The 16576-nt window shown below is 29.5% G+C and overlaps 1 protein-coding gene across 1 annotated transcript; it reads left to right on the top strand.

Annotated features, from left to right (window-relative positions):
• Nucleotides 1–13638: 13638 nt before the first annotated feature.
• LOC126901787 (forkhead box protein E3) lies at nucleotides 13639–15445 on the top strand. Its single transcript, XM_050678533.1, has one exon. The coding sequence runs from the start codon at nucleotides 13871–13873 to the stop codon at nucleotides 14876–14878; it is 1008 nt and encodes a 335-aa protein (XP_050534490.1). The 5' UTR covers nucleotides 13639–13870; the 3' UTR covers nucleotides 14879–15445.
• The last annotated feature ends 1131 nt before the right edge of the window (nucleotides 15446–16576 follow it).

Genomic DNA, 16576 nt, shown 5'->3' with positions numbered 1-16576 from the left:
GATGGAAAATATGTTTAAAAAAAACTATTTCGAGGCTAAAGAGGGTCGTAATCGCATGTATTAGGGACGAATCTACCCCATTTGTATATTGTCACATATGACAATTGATTGTATAATTGAGTGAGTTCTCGTCACACGCCGGATCTCATTTCCGTAACGGGTTGCTAAATAGAGACAGTTCCGGAACTGTACGTTGACATTCGACATACTAAACACGCGCTCGCCTTAATATTCACAATAGATCCGTAATTCATCTTCTCTTGCAAAAAAATACTGCACCCTTCAAAAAATTTGAAAAAGCGATTTTACATAGTGTATTTATCTTGTTAATTTAATACTCAGTCAGTCTCCTATAACGCATCAAAGAATTTCTCTCGTTATATTAATTAGGTAAGTTTGTTTAAGTAGGCAAGTATTTTGTTGAAAATTATATCTTATAAAACAGTGTCCAAAAACGTTACGTTTTATAGTTAGAACGAAATGTTATGAAATATACGAACAAAGCAATCAGATAAACGATATTTACACAAATTTGTAATATTTAGATCATTATACGAAAATAGTTCTCTTAGATTTAAGTTTAAATCAACGCGGTCAGAAATTCTGTAGTATTATAATACTGTTACTTATTATTGCAAAACATTAAAATTTGACATTTTATTAGATTTTAATAGATAGGTACGCTAAAAGAGCATCTTGGTAAAATCAATAATTTTTGTGTTTCTGTTAAATGAAATTTTTAATTAAAAAAAAAAATCATCTAAATAAAATGTTATTATTTTTATTAATTAAACCATTTTTTTTTTTTTGTTGTCGATTTAGAAAAATATTTATATATTTTGCTACAACAATTAAATTATGATTCGCGTAACGATAAATTTACGGAACGTATTTTGATAATATATTTATAAATTTTACTGGATTTTTTTCAGAGTAGTGTACAAACTGTAATAATTTTACTAAATAGAAAACAGTATTCTTTTTGTGGAGTTGATGACTGTCTCAAATAAAGTGGCCAAATAAAGTATATTTGTTGTGCAGAGTGCAGAAATCCTAAAATATAAAAATGCCCGTTATTAGTTTAAATGCACATTCCGTACCCGCCCACACGTAAGCGTTCAAAAAAAAGTGTGTACCCAGATTAATTGGTGTCGATAAAGAGAGGAAGCTACTTGACACTGTCACCGGCGGCTACTGGTATTTAGCGAATGAACCCTCGAGCAGTAGTCGAACCCAACAAACAATGGCACATAAAACGTCCTTTCCGGATCGACCTGTCACCTGTATGAGTTGTATAAAAGAGTCACTGACGGACTCGAGAGACCGTAAACAGGCACTAATTCTCATGAATGTTCGTTGATGGCACACGGGATGTGTTGTTGTTGTTGTTGTAAATGGTTTTCGAAAGAAGAAGCACACAACCACTAAAAGAGTAAATAGAAAATAACACTAAATTTTAGAGTGCAGTTTGATTTTTTCATTGACCATGTCGAAAAAGGAATAAAATCGTATTATCAAAACATTTCATTCATTGACTAAATCGACGCCTAACACATAGTTCACTCCCACTATGAGTTTTGTCAAAACGTTGTTTAACGCTCGCAGACTACCCATAAGTGTTCATCTTATCCTTTTATTTCGAACAATATTCGTCAAATTACTAAGAAATATATCGTATTGTGATTTTTCTTCAAGCCAACTACAACTAGATGTTTTCATTCACAAATATTCAAACGTCCTTACACGATATTTACAGTTTCTATATGTTTCATTAGTGTCAACTATTTTGTCGAAGAACATTCAATGAGTGTATGTATAAATTGTAAACAAGAACTCCCATTTAAATTTGTTTGACATACTTTTTAAGAAGAATAATCAACTCGTGTGTCATTAGCGGATAATACCGAGTTGGTAAATATGGAAAATATTTTTAGGAATAAAGTACTTAAACTTGAAAATGTTCAAATATCTTAATGAATGTGTTGATTTTGTGGATCTAAAGTTGGATTGCTATACTCAATATAATAGCGATATTTCCATAATGAACGTTATTATTATTGTTATTAATTTACTACAATTTTTCGGTGTGCGTAAATGAAAATTTGTTACTTTCATTTACACGGAAAAACAAAACTGTGGTAATAATTTTTATTGAAATATATAATAAGTTGCGTATTTCTCAATTGTTTGAACATTATTTTTACTTTTAAAAATCGTATAAAAAAAAAAAAATGTAATATTATGTTCGATCGAAGAGTGACATAATGTTGCAAATCTAAAATATTAGTTTTATCGAAAAAGAATAATATTACAAAATATACCGATACGAGTTATCAATAGGAATTGAAAGGTATCCAGCCGGTTTTACAAATCTAATAACTGGGTAAATCATCACTGGTTGTAGTCGCGTTATTAAGGGATAATACTGTGTCTCTTGGGACCGGATGAACAAGAAACTTTCAACGGACTTGATTGCATTGAAAGAAAACTTCTCCAAAACCATAATATACTTTATATCCTAACGTTAAACCGCGTCTATATCTGCTGTAATGTCCGTACACCTGGGAGTTTGTAATGGTAAGGCATATATCCTAAAACGATTTTTTGTGTATGTTAGACGCTCATATACGTGCAATAATAATCTGTAACGTTAAACCGAACTTCAATTGATATGATTTTATAACACTCTGAGCACAATTTAATAATAACCCCAATAGATATTTGAATAGTTTTACAGTTTTTATCGTATATCGTTGAAAAATAAAATTAATAACTCCTTACCAGTTTGTGCTGAAATTTATTCAACGTCTCATTATTTTGCGCATTTCTAACATAAATATTATGACAAAAAAATGAATTCAGATTTCTATATTACCAAAATCGAACCTTTACATAAAACCAAAATAATATTAAACTATCATGTCTTCCGATGATATATACATAAAAGTATAAAATGAAATATATTTTTTTACTTATAAAAGTTTTATAAGTATTATTAACAGGGTTGTTAAACAAAAAATATTAGCCGAAAAACATATTGAGTTTTTTTCACTTAAAAATCCTAATAAAAATGGTTTGAAAAAAAGTTAAATATGTAAAAAAAGATTAATGAAAATGTTGATGTTCTCTTTACATCAACATTTCAGTAATGGGTGTTTGGAGATTTATATTTTTCTATTTATTGTCTTTAACAAATTTCCTGCTGAGATAGCAGGTAAACATTTTTCATAGATGCTAAGGTTATGATCAGATTTTTATTTTTAACATCAATGTTTGTTTTGCGATGAAGTCTTAGATGATAAATTATATGAAAAATATAAAAATTAGTATTGAATATCGTTATATTAGTTGATTTTATTTAAAAAGAAACTGTAATACACGTTAATGCGTGATTTGAAGCATTAAAAAATATTATCCCAGCTTTAAGTCTATCAGAAAAATGCAGTTTTTTTTTGTTATTGTTTAGATGCGATATTTTTTTAAGACTTAGATCTTATACTGATTGAATAGTAAAAGAAATTTTTTAGGGGACAAACACTATAACAATAACTAGTACTAAATGGTCGGTAATATTATAAAATTATATTATATACCTGTAGTGTTTATGCTGAAATTTTTTCAAATGAAAATTATTTTTGAGTGTCATAAAATGATTTTCCTATTCTGTTTTTTTTCTTACCTTGAAGTATAACCGTGTTCAATATGTAAGGAAATGGATTCTAATGTTCTCAGTGTTTTTAAAAATTTACCTATTTCCTTACTTTTAGAAAACTCTGAATACAGAGTTTAAGTATTCTTTGTTAAAATTTAACAAACTTAAATTTTTTATTTACTATAAATATTTTATTTTATTTACCATGTATATATATTAAAATATAGGTTTATTTATATTTAAAAAGTTATAGAATCGCTCACGTATAAATATTAAAATAAAACCCATAAAATATCTAGTTTTTAATACATTTTATCATTTTTGAAAAATTTAACTAAATTCAAAGCATTATTCAAGCATTTCTTGTAAATTAATAAAATATTTAGATACATGTTATCTAAATAACTAAAAAATATTATGGTGACGTTAAGGAAACCACTTATAAATTTATAAAACTGTGATAAAAGATAACATTATTTTATTTGGATAAATATATCTAGACATTCCAAACATACAGCCGCTAGTGCAAAATCTTAAAGGGAGTGACATATTTAGAGAACTTATGATTAAAGTAGTATTAGATAGCTATTTTATATAGAAGCCTCTACTTGTTTCCAAAAAATAGCAACTGTAATTTCTATTCAGTATAAAAAATATCTACTTTTGGTATTTCTATTTGTGTTCTTAAACTTTATGTAGTTTCTTTTGATGTTATAACATTTGATATTACTACTACTACAGAAAAAACGTAATAAATCAGTTCTATTCTCCTTTGTCCCACGTTATCCATACTACCAAAAGACTTGATAAAAAAACCTTTAGACCTCTTATACATATTTTTTAGCTTCGATGCGAAACTGAGAAGGTATTAATTTTACTATGATATGTATATTTATTAATTTTTTTTTGTGCCTGTCACCACTTTTCTCATTTATTTTAAAATACCTTATAATAGTTTGCCATAGTAATGAGTCTATCAATAAATATAAAATTTATATAAATCTAACTTACATTAATTATAAGTTTATACTTATTTTGATTATTTTGCCTCTTCAAAGTGTTTTTGAATTTTTGAAAATTTGCATAAAAAGTATAAATTTTTCAACTTAACCCGTTTGCTTGTCATTTGTTATAGTTGATAGTTAATTTGAATTGTTTCTGTTTTTTTGTTTATCATTTTAACAGCTACTATTGCCTTAGTACTTTAATGTATGATTGAAAAATTGTTTTTCATTGCTGATACTTCGTTGATATTCGGCAACTGATGTCGTCTGGTTTTTTTTTTTTGTACTAATTATTTTTAATACTTATTTGTGGACAGAAAAGTGTTTATTTTTTTAATGGGATAACCATTATGTGGTAATTAACCACATTAGGATATCAATAGTTATTTGTAAACTTAATGAAAAATAAAGTTAAATTGTAAACATTGAGTATAATGTTTTGTGTTGAAATAAATTTTCACGTAATACTTTATCATTTTAACGTTTTTATTTCTAGAAGCAATACTAAAAAATATTGAGTTAGACGACTTATAAGCATAATTATGTTTTAGAGTTTCAATTAGTTGAAACTATATTTTATTCGGAGAATTCGTGTATTATTTATTGACTAATAACACTATACACATTGAAATAGAATGTATTTATCAATTTTATAATTGTACTCCATCAAAGGTACGTTATGACAATGTTTATTACTTTGTGTAAGATAACAAAAACTATGTGTATTTACGTTCTCTGTGTAAGGCTTCTGGGATTATTACTTACGACATATTCTATTTAATTATTATCATTACTATTAAAGTACACTTCTATATGTATAGGTGTAAAGCGTAAACTACTCGTTTATGTATACCTATACATATTTTTTAATTAATTAAAGCGCATGCGGATAAACTTGGGGCTTAACACCCGCCCTATTACTGAAGTTACCCTTCCTTTTCGATTGCGTGTACTGCTGTGTGTATATAACTTGGGAGTTAACCAGCAAAAGCTGAAATCCTATGTGAAATCACGCAAAGGTTTCCTTTCTGTCACTAAAGGAAGCTTTTGTGTAAAAATAAAGCCTTTTATACGCATAACGCTGTTGCAAAATAATACGATATCAATGATTAATTTTTCGAGGCGCACACACACACAAGAAGAGCTAAGCCGATTTGCTAACCAAAAAAATAATAATAAAACCTTTCACTGCCCTTATGAATGTAGTAGTCAACGTCGTTATTATCATTATCATCATATTATAACCCTGCACTGCTACATAAACATTACCACGGGGATACTCTTTTGACCTGCCTTTCTCCCCATCAATAATGTTACATACAAAATAACACAAACCCTTTTTGGTTACACGCTTACTTACATATAACTTCAGTTCAGACCTCTGTTTTTCCTACTCTTCAAATACTTATTGATTAGACTATTACGCCGAAAACAATTATTACAGACGATTATAACAAAAATTGTACAGTGCAATTGTGTTGTAAGACAGTAAAATTTTCCAGCGAGTTAGTGACTGTATATTATCGTATACAGAACACGCAATAATGTATTTTATCTTAGGGTGTTAAATCAGTCACAACATTGCATTTTATTCTCAGTTTAACAATTTTACTTAAAACGTTTCATATAAAGTTACACGATTTTATTACTGCGAAACGATAAATAATAAGAGGGTGCGATTCGTCTACTGCCTGCGACCTTAATGTACAAATAAAATAACACCTTTGTATTAGACCTTAGCAGTAGCTTCTAAAACCACTACGAACGACAAAGATGTAACCAGAGAACCCACTTACATGTGGAATCATTCATTTTATTGCTATTATTATTTTTTTAATCGATTGACAACAGAAATAAGCCTCCCCGATTGCGCACTGTGATGTATATGCTACTGTATACAAGCACTACACAATGGCTCAGCTTCACCCTGTGAGGATCGGATTTTACCGATTTTTATTATTAAGTTATTACGACGAAACGTACTGCGGTTCGTGTTACCACTGACAATAATAATAATTTGCCGCCTCGTTTGTGATAAATCGATCGAAATCGGTCTTGTTATAGAAGATTTTATTAAACGTCTCTGCCAACACCCCCCGAGGCTGTCGCGACCATTCGCCAAAATAATCGTCTAAAATTACAAGTTATATGGAAATAAATTCTGCAGTTATTCAAACTAACCGCGACCAATCTTCATACAGAAATGTATCAAGTAAATTCAACTTTAAGATATTGACGGTCGGATATTTTTTTATCTAAAAAGCTAATTCTGATTATGAATTATGATACTATTTGGTTGCATATTTATCTATCGTTGGTAAAAATAATAGCTATTAAAAATTGTGCGCAATTTTCGGTTTTTTTCCAAAGGATCCGGTTAGTTTATATTTTTATCCTACTCATGTAATTAATTACAAATTCTGATGAAAAGGGTTTTTGTTAAACTGTTTAGTGAAATTATTCAGCACAGTTAAACATAAATAAATACAGTTTAAAACGGGGAAACTTTAGAAACGGGATGATTGTAGTTGTGGTTTGCACAATACTTATACTTGAGATTTCTATCGTCTCCGACTAATTCTATGCATATTCATGAGCATCTTTGTCGGATTATTTATTATTCCAAACGCGAAGCATCACTGTTATACTCAATTTTTATTGGAGGTAATTTTCGCTCCAGTTGTACATTGTTTATTCTAAAGTTTATCCTAACTTAGCACCACTCATTCTCGTAAAGATAATTATACGGGAAAGGGTATAATAAATTATTCTTTTGATGTTTCCAAGTCATGATAAACTCGTTTTCAGTCAATAAAGCTAACAACTTGTGCAACGGGCCAGTTAATTTTAGGGAAATCATTTTTTTAGAAATGTGTTTAAAGGTAGCTTAAATTAACATATTAATATTTTAACTAAACATAAACTAAAATTTAATTTAATGCTAACTACATAACCAGTCGAAGAGGCTCAAAATAAGTGGAAAGATGCTCTCTTTTCTTGTTGTCTCCTATGACCCTTCTTCACTGTTAATTACACCAATATAGACCGATAAGCTTAATGTTTAACTGTACAATATTAAGGGGCACTAGCAGTCAAATAGGCGGGGATTAAGGGGATAGACCCCTTTCAACATCTTTGTACAATTTTATTTAATATATATTATATTTTGGAAATTTTATACACGATAAGTTATTGAGCGTAGTATAATATGAACAAATTTTTAATCTCATAAATTTGAGAGGTTCGATTTTAAGCCTTAATTATGAATTATATGTAGGTAAATTCAACGGGCTGTTATTCTAAAATAAATAAAACGTTTGGGCTTATTAACCAAATGGCTTATAAAGCAGGAAGCCATTTATGCAAATCTAATAATTCATAATCACATGTTGATATATAGTTATACAAATAAAATAGCTCTGGGGCTGTGCCCCCAAAATTATTTTATCATAATAGTTTTTTACCCTGTTATACCACCACTGTTATGGGGAATGTATTATTTTGGAAAAAATTAGCAGAGGAATGAAAAATGTAAATTAAAAGAGTACAGAGATATATAACTTAAAAATGCCTCAAGAAGCAAAAATGACATAAATATACAGATTTGATATTGTCGTAACATAGAACTAATTTGTTTAAAGTTGGTCTTTTTAAAGCTGCCAAAAATACTACTCAAATATTTTTCTGAAAAATTATTGAAACATTTTTCTCAATCACTTTAAAATTCTTTTTCTTTTAGACTATTGGTTGCACTAAATAACTTAAAATACACACTTTATTAATGGTATAAATGTAAAGGTACATAATACCCTTCAGTATGCTAAAAAAAATGAAAGTCATATTCAATTATGCCGAATCTCAGGTCGTCCAAATATTAAAAAAAACAAACTAGCAGTTTAATTAATTACAAATTAAGACTTTTATTCTTTAATAAAATCGGAATGTACATAAAAATGGTAACAATATTGGAATTCAACGATCTCAAAACTATACGAAATAAAACAAAACCTCATTTCCTGGCCTTTATCATTAGAGTTACCGAATTTCATGATAAAACTCGATGCAAGTGTCAAAATTTACTCTAGTCAACCATTTTATTTTAATATATTTTAATTGATTTTTTATAAAACAGAAAAGTTTAAAAAGTATTTAATTCAAAACAGTATTAGATAATAATTAGAAGTATACAGAATATTTTTGAAAGAGTTTAAATATGTATTAAATATTCATTAAAGTATTTTAAATACATTTAGTCAATTACTTTACAGCTTTAGTTGCTGTAACCATTAGAAATTTTACCCAACTCAAAGTCTATTTGTTTTTTTTTGTTCTTTTATTATTCGCTCACCGCAGGACAAAAAGGGGTTTAACTTTTAAGTACAGGATTGGGTGTTAACACAAAAATAACCAAATTATACACCGTCTCCCTCGCGTCATCAGCTCCTAATGTAAAAAGTGACCTTCTATGTATTTTTCATCACATATGGCCTGGTTCAAAAGCGGTCTCTGCTTTCAAATTCAATATTGTCACATTGAACACCATTATTGTTGTCGGTCTGTCGTTTTGGCTGTACCGTAAAATGCGCATGTTGTTATTTTGTACACACACACATATAGACGTTGATTTGTTGTATTGGGTGTGGTTAGTGAACAACTTTTAAATATTTTGAAAAACACTTCAAATACAGTACACAATATGTTATCACACTATATAAAAAATTAATTTATCAATAGTGGAATAATAGCGTTGATTTTTCTATAAAGATAACTTTCACTAAACATGTTAATTAGGAATGTAGTTATGAATAGAAATATTTTGAACTCTTTCTCCGATTGGTTTCAGTGCCAAACAGATATTATCTGTTTGACAAAAACTTAGTTTTTTAAATTTTGTGTATCCGCTAATTTTTTCAAGTGCTTTTTGTTATGTTGGGTTAATTATCTTTATTTTTAATCGAACAATAAATGTCAATCATTCATAGTTCTATTGAGTATGTATTTTATTCACATAATGTCATTAGTCAATAGATTATTCTTTTTATTTGTTTGATTAAAAAATATTTCTGCGGTAATTATAAAATTAAACTATTCAAAGCGAGTTTCCATTTTTATATTACTTGAAAAATATTTGTTTTGCGAGTAAGCACTTAGGTGCTCATGAACAATTAATTCAGAAACAAACAATACAACTATTACGTAAAAGTTACGGCAGTAGTTACCTAAAAGGAAATTCATAATTAGTCATTATTACATATTACATTGAATTGTTTTTACATACAGTTATGACTAAATTATTCCTACAAATTTGTTAGTATTTTATACAGGGTGATTGACTAACTATGCTTCACGAATTATCTCTGAAAATATAAGAGTTATAAACAATTTTTATCATTATGGATCTTTGATGAGCTGTTTCACGAGAAAATTTAAATTTTTACCACCATCCCTTTTGCTTAAAAATAGTGTCAACTTCATATTTTCAAATGGCAACACTATTTTTTTTTTATACCATTAGATTTAGTTTAATAAAAAAAAAATGTTTTGTAAAAAAAATATTTTATTTTATTAAATATTAAGCGCTCCACGGCTCTCTAAAGTTTAGGGTTTATTAAGAAAAAATCATTACAGACGAGAACGTTATGGATCGTAAATCGATAAGCGCTACCACTTCTTATCGGTACACTAAATTATAACGATACTATATTTACCCGACTACTGTTTTATTTGTTAAATCCCCTAAACTTTAAATAGTAATATCTCGCTTAGAATTTATTAAAATTGATTTTTTTTTTTTTGAGAAATTTTTTTTTTTTATTATTAACAAGATTAATAAAAAAAAAACTAAAGTTGATATTGATTTAAGGGTTGAGGGATGAAGATTGAATCTTCATTTTTCTTGTCAAGTAGCTCAACAAAGATTTATAACAAATAAAATAATTACATATACGATAATACTAATATTTTTAAAGAAAATTCGTGAGGCATAGTTAGTCAATCACCCTGTATAATATGTTTTAATATATTTGTAGTTTAATTTTCATAATAACAATTTATTTAGACAATTATTGCTGATTATTGTTATAACACCAGTACAAAAATTATCTTGCAGTGAGTATATAAAGGGCAAGTGATTAAGGAAGTTCACAATTATTTTTACCTCATTTTCCTTTTAAGTAACCCTCAATTTTAAGTCTGGTATTGGTTAAAGACATACTAAAACTTAAATCTTGTGATGTAACAAGAAAATAGAACATAAGTTCATTGATATCCATAGAGTTTTGTCGAGGATATGTGTAAGAATTTTTTTTTGTAACCTCTTCTAAAATACATCTCTATTATATAATTATTTTTATCATAGGGATTCTATTCACCAAGACCCATAGCAAAATGGGTTTGTGGTACATTTGGCACAAGTACAGATGATATTTGACAATGAATAAAGTCACTATCACAAGAAACGCTTCGATGCAAATCTGTAGATAGTGTTTAATTTTAAAATATTGATGAATTATTTCATAAGCCAAATGAACTCCTATTTTCTTATTTATATCTTGATTACATATTTTATGATATTTAAGTGTAATATATGAATAAATATTTAATAAATTTATTCGACTTCGACGGCTATTTCCACATAAAAAATAGGTAGTCAGGACAAATTTTTTTTTTCAATACATAATGTAAGCTTTAATTTAACATATATTTAAAAGACGCAGTATTAGATGAACTTTTTCAAAAGTTAAATCGATACAGTTCTACTTTTTACAGGTATATTTAAGGTTTGACGCCCGTTGTACAAGGGGAATTTGCCTGATTTAAAAAAATGCATGTCGAATAAAACAGAAATATATAAAGTATTTAGAAACAAAAATTTGTGTTGAACCATACATTTTTCAAATAGTTATAGCCATTTTTAAGTAGAAAATATAAAATCGAAAATTTTAACACAAAAATAGTATGTTTTTAACTACGGCAGCCAATAGAGGTATGTACAAGATAATTCATCATAACAATTTTTTTTTTAATTAATAGTGTGTAACATAAGCTTTAATTTAACATATGTTTAAAGGGCGCAGTGTTTCCGGAACATTTTCAAAAGTTAAGTTGAAAAATTGACTTTTATGAAAAATTTGCTATTTTGAATCCACCTTTGTAGGCAGGCAAAGTGTCAAGTTATCAAACAATTTATATAAAATGATAGAGAAATATCTAAGGTATCTTAGAAGAAAATTATTTTGATTTATTCGTTTTTAAAAATTTATGGTAGTTTTAAGAAAATCAAATGAAATATATGTCAAAATTTATCGATTTTAAAAATTGTAATTTTTTGGGGGGGATTTACAGGGAACAGGGGAAATTTTTATCAATTTTTAAGGGCAATGACTTCAATTAGATACGATTTGTGATCTTTTAACGTATCGGTGAAAGAAATCGGTCAGGTGAGAGCTCAAAAAAAAAAACACATCATAGTAAAATTAATATCTTCTCAGCTTCGTTTCGAAGCTAAAATAAACTTCAATAATAGTATATAAAATCGAGTTAATTTATGATAAAACAAGCTTTACAATTGATAAATTTTAATAAATAAATTATTACCATTATTTTATATGCTCATTTATTTAGTAGATAAAATTTATATACATATATTATTTTAAGCTTATAATTTAAAAATTAGTTATTTTTTTATATTATTTCAAATTTGCTATAATCTTCTCCTATAGTAAAATAATTTTTACAGTCTCTTAATTATTTGAATATTTATTGCTATTATTATATTTATTCTAAATAATATAACTATTATGTAGAACGTTGATTTTTTAAACTAAGAAAGGGCCAAATCCTAATAAGTTGAATTCATGATTATTTTTTAATTTTGTTTGATCTTTACTCGTGATTGCGTTCTAATTCAAAATCATATATAATCATAATTATAATATAAATAACAAATACATGATCATGAATTTTTTAAATATATATATATGTTGATTTTACTGTAAGTCATTTATTAAAAGTAAATTATAACACTATTTGATGTTTTTCCACTACAAAATATGTATTTTTTAGCGTCGGTGATGATTGTATATTTGACGAGATACATATGAGCAGTTTTTTACTTAGTATATATTTGTAGCTTTTATTCTATATTATCTCTACTTTAAGTGTTAACTATATTTTTTTGGATTTTAGTAATATCGCAATTATTACAGTACTATTGTAATGACAAATGGTCAACAGTTTTATTGCAAATATATATTTTTATAAAACTCCATGACAAATTTAAATATTTACGATGGCAAAATAAAACCAAAATCAGTCGCACAAATCGATTCACCGAAAGGTCAGATTTATATTAACGTCGAACATAACATTAAGAAATCTCTGATCTATACGCTTAATAACCGTTGATCGTTATTCGTATATTAAAAATGACACAATTAAAACATATACGATTTAAATTTTTAAGCGATTTTCATACCCTTTTTTAAAAATATTTTCAACTCTCTACCTAATAATTACACAATTTTCATCCAGACTTCGATGTCATCATAGTTACGGTGTCGTTTATTTACCTTATAATATTATGTAAAATCTGTCTGAAAACCTTCTATAACTACCTCTTACCCTCAATTCCTCGCCCGGTTACTACCACCGCTTGCGTTCTGTCGCGTCCAACGGTGTTGAACCGAAAAATGGGCTAACCCGCGTGGTACTCACTGGTGTACGGAGCACGAACAGCGCAGCGGAACCGGGGGCGGTTCTCGGCCGACCCAATCGCAGAGCTCGTATAGCGTCACGCCCAAAAGTCTCCCGGCAAATAATGCGTTTACCAGTGTTTTCTTTTGCACACGCACACATACAATTCATGTAGGCACTCTATACATACAAACACGTATAGACATTCACAATTGTTCGCGCATACTCGTAGCCTGTCCGGCCGGACGGGACAAGTCATGGAAGGGAACCGATTGAAACACGGTGAGAGGAAGAGGCGTACGAGAAATCGAAACAAAATGTAAACGGTACACATAGAAAATAAAAATAAAACAAATTTGTATTTACGCACGTACACCGCCGCTACAATGTTTGTGTATTTGTTGTTGTACCGCGGACGCGCACTGGTGGTGGGGCGCGACTCGTAGGCGTACACCGGGGGACCGTTGTACCTACTCTACGGACATTTCATCAACGGTTCATTCGCGCTCGTACCGCCGACATGTGTAGCAGGCCCACCGACGACGGCTCGGAGCCTAACTCGCAGGCCAGCCTGAACCGTTACCGTTTACATTTGTACAACTACGCGTTGCAAGCCGAACGGCTTCGCCTATCTGCTAGTGGATGGGGTGCCGTCTGCCCCGTGTATCCGACCGCGGCTACCGGACTATATCCTCCCAGGTTTCCGGTAACTCTATTCCATCCGGGCGGTCAGAATCCGGACGAGCCTAAGCCACAACATAGTTACATCGGGCTCATCGCCATGGCCATATTACAATCGTCCGAAGGCAAACTCGTGCTGTCTGATATCTACCAGTACATACTAGACAATTACCCGTACTTCCGCACCAGAGGACCGGGTTGGAGAAACTCCATAAGACACAATTTGTCGTTGAACGACTGTTTCGTCAAAGCTGGTAGGAGCGCTAACGGCAAGGGCCACTACTGGGCCATTCATCCAGCCAACGTAGACGACTTCAAGAAAGGAGACTTCAGGCGACGGAAAGCCCAACGCAAAGTCCGTCGGCACATGGGTTTGTCCGTGGACGATGATGGTAACGACTCGCCCAGTCCACCTCCACCGCCGTCACCTTCCGTAGCCGCGTTGTCGCCGGCCATGTGGCCGTCACCGCCGCCCGTAGTGCCGCCACCTTTCTTTTTTCAACCCCAACCGATGCAATCAGCCCCTACCACGGCCAGGTCGCAAAAGAGACAATTTGATGTGGCCTCTTTACTCGCGCCGGATCCTCCTAAAAAACAAAAAACAACCACCGGCAGTAGTGACGAAGATGAAGAAACGAGGACTTGGGAACCAAGTTTATTGCAGCGGTACTATGAGCAACAGTTACAAGCCGCTCATCGGCTACAAGCTTTTCGGCAGACTTTGGGTCTTCAAAGGATGATAGGTCCTTGGTCAGGTGTAATCGTTGATCGGAATCGGACACCAACTCCTCCGCCGCAACAGTTTACTACGCCTAGCGATCCTATCAAAACTGAAATAGTTGACTGAAATGGTTACTCTTACTTTTGATCAAATGTAAGCTGTTAATAAAAGTTACTTTTTAGATTTATTAATTAATTAGATAGTTGAACGTTTCATTTTTTTTTTTGTCTCTGAAATAATACCCTGAGAATTTTCAAAAATTACAAAAGTATTAGTTTTTAACAAAAGAACCAATTTTTATTATATTTCAATTTAAAGTACTATTTACATTAATTATAATGATAACAATTGAAAAAAAACTATGTCTTTTCAAAATGAACAACTGAAATAGATATGAACGTTCTACTATTTTCGGTTGTATCGGACTAATAAAACGAAAATGTATAATTATGATTTTAATAGTGACAAACAATTGCAAGGAAAATTATTATTCCATTTTTTTATTCGATAAATTTGTATTACATGCGAAAAATCTTGAAAGTTAAAGTAATAATAATTCTCAATGTTATTATTTATTATTCTATGTTAAATAATATATTTAGATTTTAATTGTTAAAGAAATGAAACAATACATTTTATACATTTCTGTTTTATGTAAATATTGTGTAAAATAAAAGTAATATAAATCTAATTGTTTAGCTGTTGTTGCAAATATTCGTACAATCATTATATATAATATACTTTATAAAAATATATTTGCGTGAAAGTGTGTGAAAATTCTTTTGGCATATCATCTTTTGTCCGTAAGGTTCATGATATCATAGTTACTAAAATGGCGGTATAAATTTATTTTAAGTGCGTTCTTTAATGAAACTTAAAACAAGTTGAGATAAATTAATATAATTATCGTACATTTACTGTGAAAGTAACAATCTATATTAATATTTTCACACGAGAAGTACATAATTAAAACGAAATGAATAAAATAGTATGTGCGGTCTTCAGCTTAAGCTGTACTACAATACATATATTCTGCTTAGCAGAAACAATAGGAGAATCCTACTAATGCTATATAAATGATGGGCTCTTCTTAGTAGTGTTATAACAAAAAAAAAAAATTGATTACTAGAGAAGTTAAATTTAAAATGTATACGCTCTTCTTTACTAGGACCTCAGTATTAAAGAATTCGCAATTACTTTTATAATTTACTCAATCAATTCGAGTTTATTGTTTCTCTAAATATATTTATCAAAAATAATTCAAATGAAAAAACGTAAGTGTGCAAAGTTTATGTGTTAACTGAATTTTCAGATTTGAACATTTTTATGATCACAAGTAAAATAATTTAACTTCTCAGAAGCGCAATCTGGAAATTGTTATATTAATGTTTTTTTTTTTACATAGAGGAGAAATTAAATTAATCTCTCGCAAAATTTCTTTCGGATTATTTAACATTGATGTTAGTTTTGAATTATACATTTAAAAAGAAGGTAAATTTTTCGCTATAATCCTATAAATTCCACGCCTCGTTTTTATACAAAATACACTTATAATATACTAATTCTATTTATGAGGTGTGTGTAACAACAAAAAAGTAGCCCAATGAAAAATCATTAAAAAAATATAGTGATTTATTTGCTTGCTGAGTGTTGAAATTCTAATAAACTGTTTTAGGACTTTAATTTGCAAAGCACTAAAATAATCTTAGTTAAAACCAACATTAAAATAAAAAATAAATTGAAGTTGTATATCCTAATTGATATGAAACTTCATTAAATTTTAATTTCTTGTAATCCCAATCAAATAATAAGTAATATAAATTA

This window comes from Daktulosphaira vitifoliae, unplaced genomic scaffold (genome assembly GCF_025091365.1).
Source record: "Daktulosphaira vitifoliae isolate Bord-2020 unplaced genomic scaffold, ASM2509136v1 Scaffold_3, whole genome shotgun sequence".
Classification (NCBI taxonomy): Eukaryota; Metazoa; Arthropoda; class Insecta; order Hemiptera; family Phylloxeridae; genus Daktulosphaira; species Daktulosphaira vitifoliae.
The sequence above is the reverse complement of the archived record's forward strand: the minus strand, read 5'-3'. Positions and strand labels throughout refer to the sequence as shown.

Coding starts and splice junctions, on each gene's coding strand:
- LOC126901787 (XM_050678533.1), top strand. CDS start 13,871: ATGTGTAGCAGGCCCACCGACGACGGCTCGGAGCCTAACTCGCAGGCC.